Source organism: Myxocyprinus asiaticus, chromosome 46 (assembly GCF_019703515.2).
Source record: "Myxocyprinus asiaticus isolate MX2 ecotype Aquarium Trade chromosome 46, UBuf_Myxa_2, whole genome shotgun sequence".
Classification (NCBI taxonomy): domain Eukaryota; kingdom Metazoa; phylum Chordata; class Actinopteri; order Cypriniformes; family Catostomidae; genus Myxocyprinus; species Myxocyprinus asiaticus.
This window is the reverse complement of record NC_059389.1, coordinates 6,923,482-6,938,142: the sequence shown is the minus strand read 5'-3', so window position 1 is coordinate 6,938,142 and position 14,661 is coordinate 6,923,482. Positions and strand designations below refer to the sequence as shown.

Genomic DNA, 14,661 nt, shown 5'->3' with positions numbered 1-14,661 from the left:
CAGATTTTGCAATGGGCGTGGCTACCCTGCATGAAGTGACAGAAATGGAAACCATGCGACCAAAAACAGTCCTGTCACTCATCGCTTATTGTAATCGTGGCACAAAATCTCTGTATTTTTACCTTTATCACTTTTGTTGGTTTTTCGTGTCACGCTTGTTAGGACACGGTCTACCGCGAAAGTTACCAGCCTAACGTGAGCTACAAAATATTTTGTCATTTGTTCAACTGAAAGGAATGTAAAAGTGAACGGTGCAAACAGTGCAAAAGGCAATTTCTACATGGTAACCACAATAGTACAAAACAATAGTACGGAAAACAATTTTCTTCACTAACTTGATTCTTACTTTGATATGACCACAAAGTGTGTGTATTTTTTGTTCTTTTTTTTCCCATTGAAAGGTGATAAGCGATTGGAGCAACATTTTACAACATTTAAACAACCTAAAACAAACACTTAAAAGAGAAAAATGAACGTTTTTACAACACCAGCACACACGAGCACTATGTACAACACTGACACTCACGAACAAAAAAACACCAGGCATTTCGCACAGCACGACAGCACATTTAACGACGATGAAATAGCGCTACATATGGCTAAATGACTACAGCTTCTCAGTATTAGTGTGCTACATCTACGCTGAATTAATTCTAAGTCACAACTCATAGAGAGATGTTAATCTACGCCAAACGTACAACACGCACTTTCTCACACAAACACGCTAAATACGATACTATCAGGTGGGGGATGTGGCTTTATGGTTGACACACATAGTGGTTGGTACACCATGGTTCATTACACACACTGACTCGGTTGGTTGTCTGCTTCGGTTGGTGCGCTGGTTCTCTATAAACACATAAAGAAGAGAAAACAACAACAACAAACAACAAGGAAAATCATATTAATACACCAAACGAACTTCACAGAAACATGGGGGAGGGGGGGCAGCTGGAGAAGTCTGGCGGGATTGTTGTCCCTCGAATCGTGCAAGCAAACATCCAGTGTGATGCATGAAATTTCCAGCAGGTGACTTACAGTATGACTTCCATCACAGGCTCATGGTAAATGCAGGTTTTACCATGTGTTTTACCATGCTCATCTTCCAAGCTGCACTCATTAAGACACATTGAATGTAGACAGGTTATTGTATAAGGAATAGTTCCTTCCAAAATTAAATGACTGTCATTATTTACTCGCCCTCATGTCATTTGAAACCTGTATGCTGCTATTTTTTCCATGGAACATGAAAGAAGAAATTATGTTCCCTAGAAGAAAAAGTCATATGGGAATAAAATGACATGAGGGTGAGTACATGATGACAGAAATTTACATGTATGGGTGAACTATACCTTTAACACGATTGGCTCATCAGTTCATGCTGTGATTGGGTGAGTTGGAACGCAGTGTGACTCTCATGCTCGGTTAATGAGATGTGGCATGCTACCGGTGTGCGAAACAGGGCACAGTCATCGCTAGTCCTGCCATCGCTATCCTGTTTCAACCCCCCACCCCACCGGAGGTCGCACACTCTCTCTTTGACCTTTCCGACCTTTCAATGTACAAGTGTGGTTGTGCATCCTTTTAACAGGATTGAATTATGCACTTGTAACACTGATGCATAATCACAATGATTGCGATTTTGTTTTTTTTTAAAGGGACAGTTCACCCAAAAATTACAAATATTGTCATCATTTACTCCCCCTCATGTTGTTCCAAACCCATATTACTTTTGTTTTTTTCTACCGTGGAACCCAAAAGGAGGTGTTAGGCAGAATGTTAGCCTCAGTCACCATTCAATTTCATTGAATCTTGCATTTACTTTCATTGGTGACTGAGGTTGTCATTCTGCCAAACACTTCCTTTTGCGTTTCACAGAAAAAAGAAAGTCAAACGAGTTGGAAACAACAAATGGGTTAATGATGACAGAATTTTCAATGTTGGGTAAAGTATCCCTCTAAATACAAGGTTGTAAAGTCCAAAAGAATGGAAAAAATAGCTGCTAGAAAAACAGCTCAGAGATAAAGAGGGGTGAAAGATCAAAGAGACATCACAATACAGGCAGAGCTTATTGCCAAGCAACGGGGGGAGTTATGAATGCATGTTCTTTAAAAGAAAAACAGAGTCTATATACAGATTGGATAAAAAATTTATTTCATGCAAGGTTCATATTTACAGTTTGTCATTCGCATACGTATTTTTGCATAAAAGTGCATGCATTTACCTCTCCCCAAGTAATCCCAAAAGTATATTATTAGTATTATTATTATTTTTTTTTTTTTAAATATGTTTTCAGCACATTATACATCTACTGCATGTATATTTTCTGTGGTTATGATTTTGTTTGTGATTTGCTACAGTGTAAAAGCAATGTTGGAAAATGACATGTACACAAATGTATCAGATACACCACACTTGATACGTAATTTATGAAAATATGCGTAGATTGTAGTTAAATAAAATGATTTTTGATAGCTGGTATCAAAAGTGTAATTATATTTTTGGAATAAATTTGCCTGCTCTGGTTGAGAAAGAGTTAAAGTGCATTTTCGCTATTTGCATCTTAATTAGTTTGTCAAAAAGCCAGATGGTCGACTTGACAGTGCTACTAACAGATAAATGGTGCTTAAACACACCAGAGATCATAGTTTGGGGAAAGGCAAAAAATGTCTGCAAAAAAATAAAATAAAAACGTTTTCAGTGTAGTATGCTACATATATTGTCTGTCATTGTAAATGATATCACACTCAGCATCAGATTCATTTAAAGATGCTTCTGAGAATAATTCTCAGATATTTTCATTAAATATAAATTTTTTTTCTCAAATAGTTTCCCATGCAAGGCATGCAAATGCAAATGAGGTTTCTTCAGTCAAGTTTCTATGTTGGTGACGTGTGCATCACTAGAATCATGATTGTTTAGTGTTACTCAATTATCTCATATTTGTTTTCATACTACTGAACTATATATGAAATAGCCATTTTCTCATAGTTCCCTTCTTTTTTCTTTTAAATGGTGTCCAATAGCACCTAATGAAGACCACAGCTTAGAAACACCCAAGGATTTTGAAAATAGAAGGAGGTATGAAGGAGAGAGAAGGGGGAAGCAATGCAAGCACAGAAGTTTTGAAAGGGGGAAGGAAATGAGACAAAGAGGAAGGAGAAGAAGACGCGACCACTGCATAGGAAGATGATAGTGGAGAAGAGAAGAGGAAGTAAAAGAGAAGATGAAGAAGAAAAGGGAATAGATAGAAGGAATGATGAAATAGAAGGGAAGAGGAAGATGTAAATGGGAAAAGGAAAAGAAGAGAAGAGAAGTGAAGTGAAGGAAGGGGAAAGGGTGAGGAAGAGAAGAGTAGGGAGAAAATATAGATGTATAAGGAAGTAGAAGGGAAGAGGAAAAAGACAGAAGAGAAGGAAGGGGGAAAGATAGAAGAGACGAGGAAGTAGAAGTGAAAGAAGGAGAAGAGAACAGGAAAAAGACAGAAGAGAAGGAAGAGGAAGGGGAAAAAGATAGAAGGTGTGAGGAAATATAAGGGAAAGGAAAGAGAAGGGAAAAGACAGAAGAGAAGGAAGAGGAAGGGGAAAGGAGGAAGTAGAAGGGGAAGAAGGGAAGAGGAAGGGGAAAAGATAGAAGAGACGATAAGAGAAAGGAAGGAAAAGGGAAGAGGAAAAGACAGAAGGAAGAGGAAGGGAAAAGAATAAAAGAGGAAGGTAGGAAAGATAGAAGGGACAAAGAATAATAAAAGATGAAGAAGGACAAGGGAAGAGGAAGTAGAGGAGAAGAGGTGTCAAATGAACAAGAGTTTAATGAGAGACGGATGATACACAGTGTGAGCAGGCGTCTCAGCGCAGCGCTGCAGAGCGAGGGCTTCTGATTGGTTAGTTTTGTTGTCCATGCTACAGGATGGATGGGATGGGAGAGTGGACCTGCTGCATGAGACAGGGCGGGCTGCAGGGCAGGGCTGACACTGAGGCCACGCCTCCAGACATGCTGCTATGGCTCCATGGCTTTTCATAACCTTCATTTGAAGAGAAAAAGGGCTTTCAGTTAAACCTCAGAGCAGCCATCAACTAGACAAAGACTCTTTGCCAAGGTTTGTGTTTGTGGAAAAAAAAAAAAAAAAAAACCTTAACAAGGCAGGTAGGTGGACAGATGCGTGTGTTTGCGCAGTTAGGTTTTTGTTTGTGCATTCCCCTATCATGGGCTTGTTATGTTCATGGTTAGCCAGTTGACAATGACTGATTGCCAAGTCAAATGCATTATCCTCCATGCGTTCTATGCTTCAAACTGTCTACTGCATGCGTGGGGTGCTTTCAAAGTGCAGTACAGCACAACACAGGTTCAGAGAGATGTCGAAGAACTCAGCCAGACACATCAGCCCAACCACAAAACAACCATTTTCTATTATCAATATAGCTGATAAGCTACAAGGAGAAACTAATGTTCTAAAAGACAACAAAAGTATTTGTTGTATCTATTGTAATTCTTACCCATTATGCTTTCTTTTTCTGAAGTATTGCTTTATGTTAGCTTTTCAGACGAAGTTTTTATTCTTAAAGTTAACATGAAAATAAAATTTAGTGTGCTTACATGCACAGCAATACACTGATAACTACTTAAAATCAGCATGTTCAAAAAATTCAACAACACAAGAAAACTGCATTTACATGAGATTTGAAATCATCAGGTTATTCTCTGCTTTTTACGTCAAAACGTTAACAGTCATCTGTAACACTTGCGTAAGTCAGATAAGGCAGCAATAATGCTGGTAAAGTTGTTTACATGCTAGAGGTAGACGATATATCAGTTTTACCAATTAATCGATGTAGATAGTTGTTTTTTTGGAACTATCGGTTATATAAATGTCTATGCCGATAGTTTTTTTTCTCCGCGCTCCTCTAAAGTTAGAATGGCTTGATTCTACAGTATAACATTAGCCTCACCGATGTCTCATGTTGTGTTTAAATATTTTATCATTGGCAATTTTCATCCATATTTTTATCTTCACTTCGATGCATTTAAAAAAATATATATATTACAAAATCAATTGTTCTCAACTGAAGTGAGGGCATGCAAAAAAAAAAAAAAAAATCATTTACATGACCTTACATTTAAATTTTTGGCTTAAGCATTATCGGTGTTAGATTGTGCATGTAAACATGTTAGTTTGTGCAGATTGGTTAAGCTGTAAAACAGTGGTAAATGTGTTTACATTCACCGCGAAAACCGGGGTAATGGGCAAAAATCTTTGCCGATCCTTTTTTGCTTAATGACTTTATTAATGCATTAGTCCAAAGAAACTATTTCATAAAATCTTTGTAATCTTTTCTTTTATCAAATAGTAATAACCCGCTCTGCCTCAGAAATGACTTTGCTTTTCAACCCCTCCCCTCAAACCACCTCCATTATGGTACGTAAAACCCAATTTCCATGATCCAATTAGTTCCGTGATGCATAAGTTCAAGTTCCGCCCTACAATTTCTCTCGTTGAATATCTTGTTTCACTCAGAAGTACGTCGGAAGTTTGTAAAATGGGTTGTAAATGCAATTTCATGTTGACTTTAATAACCTATCCTCTTATCTCGACTAGCATGGACTAAGCATGCTAACAGATATGTTTTGTGATGTATTTTCTGTTTGCTTACATGGTTCCCGAGAGCTTCTGACTGGCTGAGTTCTTTTCATGTGACCACATGCCCCATATCCCGTGCCGCATCTCTTTGTGAGATTCACCAGTACCACCCGCCATTGTGAATCTGCATGCAAACAAGCACACTGCTAGGCAATATACTGAAACTAGAATATTTCAGTTGTAAGATTATAATTTCTTCATAAACATCATTACATTACTTCTTCATTGAAATTGGAGCCTGACGCATATTGTAATTGCATAATGGTTCTTTGACATACTGCATTCAAATTAATATATTTAGAAAGCTGGCACCAAATGTTTTTCTCAAACATCTTGTTTAGACTGAGCTCAAAACCAAAAGAAGCCTGTTGATGGCTTACTTGGACATATAATTTCTATGACAGTTTTTCCTGTCAACCAAACCTGAGGAGCAATCAGACTGCAAGAAAGAATGCTGAGTGACAGTCGGTCTATTTGCACTGAAAGAGCATCTTTGATTGACAGCTGCTCCAACTTCAGACACAGCACTGGCAGTGCTTTGACGCCTAGCAGTGATTGGCTGGTTACGTACCCTTCCTGACTCTCCCCACTGTGTGGTTGGCTCGTTCTGCTCTGGAGGTTAGCAGGAAGCAGGGTCTCTCGCGGTCCACAGGGCTGAAGACTTCCTCGGGCGACACCGCCTGGTCGATGTGAGGACAGTCCTCATTGGCCAGGGCAGCTTTGGACGCCTCCCCGTTGACTTTAAAATCTCCAGTCACAGACAAAAAGAGATGACTAATTTCAGATGGATGCAAGGTGACATGCAGGATTTATTTCAGGCTATCAATACAGTGATACATTCTGAAAGCATAACCTCTTTCAAAGTTCAAACTTGCTAATAACTTTCTGCAAAAGGGTTTGATAACTGACATTTCTGAATACAATGCAATACATTACCTCACCTATTTTAATTGGTTTAATATAATGAATAATTTAACACCCAGCCAAATTCCCCTGGATTAATCAAGCAATTAGACTCTGCATTAGGGCACTTACAAACCAGAGACACAGTGTTTGACAGATAGTAATAAGAAAGATCCATTTTGACAGTATGGAAACCATTGCCAGGTCTAAGGGGAAAATCTACCATAGATTCATCTAGGCATACATAATTCAGATATTACTTTTTGTTTACTTGAACCTTTTTGCTAAGCTACAGTAAAGTGTATGTTTTTTAATAGGGCTGGGTATTGATAACGATTTCCCAATTTGATTCGATTCCATTTCATTTTTGTATATTTCGTTACATATAAAATAAATTCTCTCTCCGCTATTATACAGGGGACCTTCTAACTTGGTACATTACGAAAATATTAATTTTACAATTTTATTTTATCATAATTTATTTTTCATTTTAGTCACATTTTAACTACTTAAAAATGTACAAATTCCAAAAATATTTCTTGAAATTGCATATATTATATTGCATATAATATATGCATATATTAGGCTTGGGATCGATACCTTTTTCACGCCTTGGTAATCAGATGATTTTCCCAATGATTATCGATATACTTTGGGATTTTTTTCAGATCTAAATGGGGCTTCACGTTGCACAGTAGTTTTTGTCTTTTCAGACATATTTCTCAACACAACTTTGTTAAAGTGTGAGCAGCAGGGTAACTTAAAGGGGGTCGTGCACCGGACGTGTCTGGCAGACGACATGGCGCGTTTTATTTTCTACAGTGGTACACACTCAGCACCAACGCCCAGCGTCAAAATACTCCAGTGCCACGGAGTGCAACTCGCATAGTTTTCCAGTCAATTCGACCCAAATCATTAAAGATTATTTACTCTAGAAATCACTGGATGATATACTGTTTAAATGTATTATTACTTTTATAGAGCTTAAACAATGTATTTTCAGTTACAAGTATGTAATTTTGTGGTTTGACAGCTTAAATTAAAGACCTATTCAAGGCTACATACAGAGGAATTGCATAATAAATGCTGCAGTTTCTAATTGTTGAGTTTGCGCAGTTACACCAGTAACAGTTCATACACAAAACTGCAAACTCATCAACGTCTCTTCATTCATTCTTTAAGAAGTACAAAAATCTTCGTAACTTTGGACTGCCTTGCCGCATCAGCTCGTTCTCTGTGTGTGATACCCAGGGTTGGGGAGTAACGGAATACATGTAACAGGATTACGTATTTAAAATACAAAATATAAGTAACTGTATTCCACTACAGTTACAATTTAAATCATTGGTATTTAGAATACAGTTACATTCAAAAAGTATTTTGATTACTGAAGAGATTACTTTGCATTGTATTGTCATTTGTTTAATTTACTATTTAGTCCTTTTAGATGGAACACATTTATACATATAAATGATGCGATCCAAAGTGCATTTGAACAGCGGTGAAACACTTTCTTATGATGTGTTACATTCATACGAGCAGACAGAGAAGTAAGTTTAAAGTAAGTTTGGAGCAGAAGAAATAGAAATAAACCTTGTGTAAATTGTCAGCTTTACGCTAAGCTCAAATGCTATTTCTAGCCATTTTACATGCAAGTTACCAGGCACGATCATATCTTTTTATCAAGAAAATTCACATTGGATCATAATTTCTATTTTTCTAGTAAGACCTTTGATATTAGGGCAAAAATCATATGCTTGATAATAATTTTTGTATTGTTTTCCAGTAAAAAATCCATAAAAATCCTTAAAACAAGATTAATTTGATTTATCTTGTTTTAGAAACAACACTGCATAAGATATTTCGGTTTTTCAGAGAATGTATTTTTAACATGTGTATTTTGTCTTACTGTACTGGCAGAGTTTTTATAGTCAAAACAAGTGAAAAAATCTACCATTGCTGAAGAAGTAATCCAAAGTATTTAGAATACGTTACTGACTTTGAGTAATCAAACAGAATATGTTACAAATTACATTTTACAGCATGTATTCTGTAATCTGAGTCGTTAGTTCGAATCCAGGGTGTGCTGAGTGACTCCAGCCAGGTCTCATTAGCAACCAAATTGGCCCAGTTGCTAGGGAGGGTAGAGTCACATGGGGTAACCTCCTCGTGGTCGCAATTAGTGGTTCTCGCTCTTAATGGGGCCCGTGGTAAGTTGTGCGTGGATCGCGGAGAGTAGCATGAGCCTCCACATGTAGAGTCTCCACGGTGTCATGCACAACAAGACACGTGATAAGATGTGCAGATTGACTGTCTCAGAAGCGGAGGCAACTGAGACTTGTCCTCCGCCACCTGGACCTACTAAATAGTGGGAATTGGGCATTCCAAATTGGGAGAAAAGGGGATAAAAAAAAATTCTCAAAAATATATTGATAAAATAACGTGCCAATCAATAATCGATACAGTATATATATATATATATATATATATATATATATATATATATATATATATATAATTTTTTGTTGTTATTGTTTTTTATCAACAGCTTACTGTAAAAAACAGAAACACAATTAAAATAGACATTATTCATCTTTGGGCACACATAACACAAAATGTAAAAAGTCAATTCAAATATTTGCTCTCAAAATGCAGTGAAAGGATCTCGGTGCTGACCTTCTTTGCAACAAAACTACTCAATCACTGGTGGGTGAAATCTGAAAATGTACCAGCCAGTGGCTAATCATAGGGATTTTCAGTCAAATAGCGCAAAATTTGGTTGCATATGCGAGTGATTTACTCTTATTGTAGAGGGTTGTGCAAAAACAAATTTCTTAGGATTTTAAGAATCAATATCAGAATTGTTCAAATTAATCAGAAGATCAATATTTTTACCTAGCCCTCTTTTTTCAGTAGATTGTTATTTAAGTATGGGCCAGTGTCAACTACTGGATATTGGACTTGACAGCAAACCCACATCCCATGAGTAAGCAATAAGAGGATTGCGCTAAGTGGTTTTAATTCAGATATACAATTGACAAACTCTTTATATAGATTTTATTGTCGTTTCGACTCTCATGATTGAGACAGAGTGCTGAAATTGAAGACATTCGTAAAGAGTCTGTGGCAGATGTGTCCATAGATTTTAATACACAGGATGTTGATAAGTTATTAAAAAGCACAAAGGTTCGGAAAGCTCCAGGTCCAGATAAGATAAGTGGTAAGGTTCTAAATGTATGTGCAAATCAGTTGAGTGGAATTTTTTACTCTATTTTTCTAAAATCACTGCAACACCAAAAGTTTCCTGCACTATGGAAAAGTACAAATATTGTACCTGTTGCAAACACGAATTCTCCTAGAGAACTTAATGACTTTAGGCCAGTGGCCCTTACTTAATTGGTAATGAAGGCCTTTGAGAAGCTGATCAAAAAATCAGTCTTAAGTCAGGTAGAAAGCGCTTTAGATCCCCTGCAGTTAGCCTATAGACCTGGTAGGGGAGTGGAGGACGCTCTGCTTACTTTACTTCATCTTGTGTATGGTCACCTGGAGGGGACACGTTTCCATGTTAGGCTTTTATTTATTGAATTTTCTTCAGCTTTTAACACAATTCAACCAAATATATTAGCAAAAAAGCTGTTGTCCTTTTTTGAGTTGGATCGCAGACTATTGTAGAGGTGGATAGTGGACTTTTTAACAAATAGGTATCAGTCTGTAATTGTGAATGGTGTTTTCTCAGAGACTGCGATGTCATCTACTGGTTCTCCACAAGGTTGTGTACTTTCTCCTTTGCTGTACATACTGTATATCAATGGCTGTAAAAGTAATTATGATAACAGGCATATTATTAAGTTTGCAGATGACTGTGTCATCATGAGTTTACTGAAAGAAGGGGAAGGTGTTCATGGTACTATATTGGATGATTTGAGTCTTGGTGTGATATACACAATTTAGAATTAAATGTTGAAAAAACCAAGGATATGGTTATTGACTTTAGAAAGTGTACCCCTGTTCTGAAGCACACTATTATCTCAACTGTCAGTGTTTTAGGACAGGCAAGTCTTAAGGAAGGGGGAGGCCATTTTAAATTGTCCTGACCACCCTCTTAAGAGTCCATTTGTATTGATGCCCTCTGGCCGACGTTTTAGAGCTCTCAGGATATATTCCAAGAGAGCGGGAAACTCTTTTATTCCAATAGCGATTAGAATATTGATCTTGCAGAATAAATAAGGGAAGAAGGGCAGTTCAGGTTTTTCAGTTCTGGTTTTTAATTTATTTATTATATAGAACAGTATTTTATGATTGTGATTATTGTATGTTTTATTGTATTATTGTGTGTTTTATTTTTTTATTTTTTTACATATTGATGGTGTCTTCTCAAAACTCTACTGTAAACCAAATTTCCTGAAAGGGATAATAATACATTTGAAACTTGAAACTTAAGCATTGTATCTAATTTCAAGTGCAAAAAAACATATTTACAAAAGTCTTAGGCCAGAAAAATACTTCAGGCAAGTACAGGTACACAGATTTGAGCGCTTGGCAAACACATTGCCAACACGAGGACCAGTTGAACATAGTATTGTGTCAGGCCCGGTAAAACAGGGGTGCCTGAGGGTGCACAAACAAACCTTAGAGCACCCTCAATTGCAGACCAGGGCAAACTGCTGCCCGTGGGTCGATTTATCATTAACATTTTTAATTAGATCTTTCATTTATCTGGCTTTGGGACCTATCGTGCATCCACAAGCTTTTAATATGCTCAGGGTTGCCAGATAATAGATGCAACACCCCAATCAGAGATTTATACTTGCACAAATAGGAAATATATTGCCTTATGTCATACTTAATTTATGCAATCTGGCAACCATGCATGCAGGTGTGCGTGCTCTCTCTCTCTCTCTCTCACTCCTCTTCGGAAAAAACCTTAAAGTGTGATGCAGCCACTCCATGTCCATTCGTGAGGCTGCTTGTGCTGTTTAGTGCCAAGTCTGCGAACAAACTTTTACAGTGATGAACTTTAGTAAAATCCCAATAGATCTTCCCATCGTTCGCACACGGAGGGGACACTCGAGCAAAACCAAGCGAGAGAGGAAAATGTTTGTTCTTTGTGTTATTTGTAAAATGCTGAAGTCACACACCTGTTTGTGAATGTTACTCTGGCAGTAATCATGTATCAGTGTCATGCAGCCTGTTTTATTCAGTTGTGTGCTGAATGGGCTGCCAAATAAACCACTGATGAGACTCACATCATGACCCATGAGCATGTAAACAGGTTGATAATGTTCTGAGAATAAAACAAATGTGTCTATTTTGCGGCCAACATTAAAATAAGCCTTTAGAATCTATAATTTCCAAATATTTTATTTTACTATTAAACCAGACTCTTGATATAGAGTGTTAAATTGAATAGTAAATTACCACTGCATTGAAGTATGGTAAAATAAACAATTAATAATTATACTCAGTCTTAATTCAGTTTTAATAACACGTGATAGAAATGTAGCAGCAAAACTTCAAGCAATCGCAGAATGGTCCCATCAGAATACACTTCAGAAAATTGTGCATCATTCATTGAGTGCATGAGCTCACTACTTCTTCTGGGATTAAAAGATACAACATAAAAAAATGTTATCTTCTCTCTTCCATGTTTTACTTAATGGCTGATGTGGCCCCTGTACTAAAACAATTGCACACCTCTGCTCAATTGAATATGTAAGTCTAAAACTGTAAATTGGCAAGCAGATTTCGTTCCTGTATTGTGTGTTCTTGTGGCGGTAAAGCCAAACACACACTACACAACAGTTCACACTAAGGTCTGCTATAGCGCCCCTTGTGGCAGTGTTGAGAATGCCATGCGTGCTTGCGTTGTTTATGAATTGCGGACTGACACATTGTGAAACACAATAACGCAAGAAATTGAGTTTGCGTAGTTTCATTCACGTACTTTCGTAAAGTATGTTTTGAACTTTACAGGTATAGCAGCAAAGAATGTCCCATTTACTTGTAAGGGTCAGAGAAAATAATTATGCAAATCCAAATTAAGACTGTTGTGGTGCATTAAACCTTTAGCTAACATCATCTGTAGACAAATTTATGATATGTCCACTTTAAAGTGATAGAAAAAATTAAAATACTGTCATTATACACACTTTTTTCTTCTTCTGTGGAACACAAAATGAGATGTTAGGCAGAATGTTAGCCTCAGTCTCCGTTCACTTTCATTGCATCTTTTTTCCATACAATGAAAGTGAATGGTGACTTATGAGTGAGAGAGTCTTACATTCTGCCCAATAATACATGAGGGTGAGTATATGATGACAGAATTGACATTTTTTGGTGAACTATCACTTTAAGAGAAAACAATTTAAAACGTATTCACGCTGAAAGACATTAACAGATTCTAAATATTAGTTCCTACCTTGGTATCTGACCTCAGAAACCTCTTCCTGTTCCAGAGGGCATGTGTCGCTGTGCGTACTGGGTTGTGGAGAGTTAATGGCTGACTTGCAGTAGTTGGGCGACCCCAGTTGAGGTGCTCGTGGGATATGCTTGTTTTTTTTCTTTGGTAGTTTTTGTTTCGCCATTGCTAGGGAGTAGTACATGCCGAAGTTGTTCACGATAACAGGTACGGGCATGGCAATAGTCAACACACCTGCCAGGGCGCACAGCGCGCCCACCAGCATACCAGAAGTCGTCTGAGGGTACATATCACCATAGCCAAGTGTCGTCATAGTAACCACAGCCCACCAGAAGCCAATGGGGATGTTCTTGAAGTGTGTGTCATTACTAGCGTTAGGATCGTTGGGGTTTCTTCCAATACGTTCAGCGTAATAGATCATTGTCGCAAAGATTAAGACTCCAAGAGCAAGGAAAATTATAAGAAGGATGAATTCGTTGGTACTGGCACGAAGCGTGTGACCTAGTACACGCAAACCCACAAAGTGCCGCGTTAGCTTGAAGATACGTAGAATTCGCACGAATCGCACCACGCGGAGGAAACCCAACACATCTTTCGCTGCTTTTGAGGAAAGTCCACTCAGCCCCACCTCCAGGTAGAAGGGTAAAATGGCCACAAAGTCGATGATGTTGAGGGTGTTTCTGACGAACTTCAGTTTGTTTGGACATGTAGTCACTCGAATGAGAAACTCAAAAGTGAACCACACAACACAGACACCCTCAATGTAGGTTAGCTGTACCATGGTCTCTGTCTCAGGGAAAAAACTCTCCACGGTTTCGTTTCCAACCTCTCTGTACTCTGTACGGTTAATGATGGAGTTGAAGGCCTCATGAGTCTCCAGACAGAATGTGGTAATGGACACCAGAATGAAGAACAGAGATGCAAATGCTATCCACTGTGAAAAAAAAAGAGACAAAAGAGAGAGAAATTACTGTATGAAAAAGAATTTGAGGGAGAAGAATGAACCTTGAAGGAATATTCCATAAACAATATGCGTGTTAACATGATTTTTGTGTGATAAAATCGCTTACAAATCTTTTCTGTGTAAAGTTTTATCCAATTTTACAACTTCAATGCCATGACAACGTAATGCCGCTAACCCTAAAATGACCATAAAACAACAATTTAAACAAGTTTACAGCTCAAATAATACACGAGTTTTAACAGAAGATTAATGTGCTTTTGTAAAATTATAAGCTTCATATTTCTGCCTTTTAAACCCTCCAGAAATTGGCCACATTCACTTACATTGTAAGTGCCTCACTGTAACCTCAATTGATGCTTTTTTTTTTTTTTAAAGAAAAGAAGGGATGAGTCAAAATAATTGTTTCTGGTAATCAACATTATGCCACTAATGCTCTTGACTGATCTTAAAACAAACTTTTCATAGCACTACAGAGACACAGTTTACAGTTTTCAAGAAAATTAACCTGTGAATGGCTTACTTAAGCCCAAAGTATACTTTGGTCAGACACGAACGCTGAGCATCCGCGTACAGGACGCGTGACATAAATCTCATCATCAGCAGAGTGCGTGAGCACTGAGCACACGCAGTGCGATTTCTCTAACTGCGCATCTTTGAACACCCAGAATACGCATGCGCCTTGAGTTATTTGCACTAATTAGTGGGTCCACAAGGTAACAACCTTTACAACATTTACATTTT

At 37.7% G+C, this 14,661-nt stretch overlaps 1 protein-coding gene across 6 annotated transcripts in view; it reads right to left on the bottom strand.

The window, feature by feature from the left end:
* Positions 1-418: 418 nt before the first annotated feature.
* Positions 419-14,661, bottom strand: part of kcnc1b (potassium voltage-gated channel, Shaw-related subfamily, member 1b) — a 31,063-nt gene continuing 16,820 nt past the window's right edge. For 2 of the 6 annotated variants that reach the window (XM_051689546.1, XM_051689545.1), the window contains 5 exons: positions 12,957-13,890; positions 6,207-6,383; positions 5,649-5,759; positions 3,930-4,021; positions 419-849 (listed from right to left, as the gene is read on the bottom strand). In XM_051689546.1, coding sequence (XP_051545506.1) covers positions 799-849; positions 3,930-4,021; positions 5,649-5,759; positions 6,207-6,383; positions 12,957-13,890 — 1,365 coding nt within the window. In that variant the 3' untranslated portion in view covers positions 419-798. Of the gene's footprint in view, positions 4,022-5,648; positions 5,760-6,206; positions 6,384-12,956; positions 13,891-14,661 lie in introns of all 6 variants that reach the window. The other 4 variants (XM_051689547.1, XM_051689549.1, XM_051689548.1 and 1 more) reach the window with 4 other exon arrangements.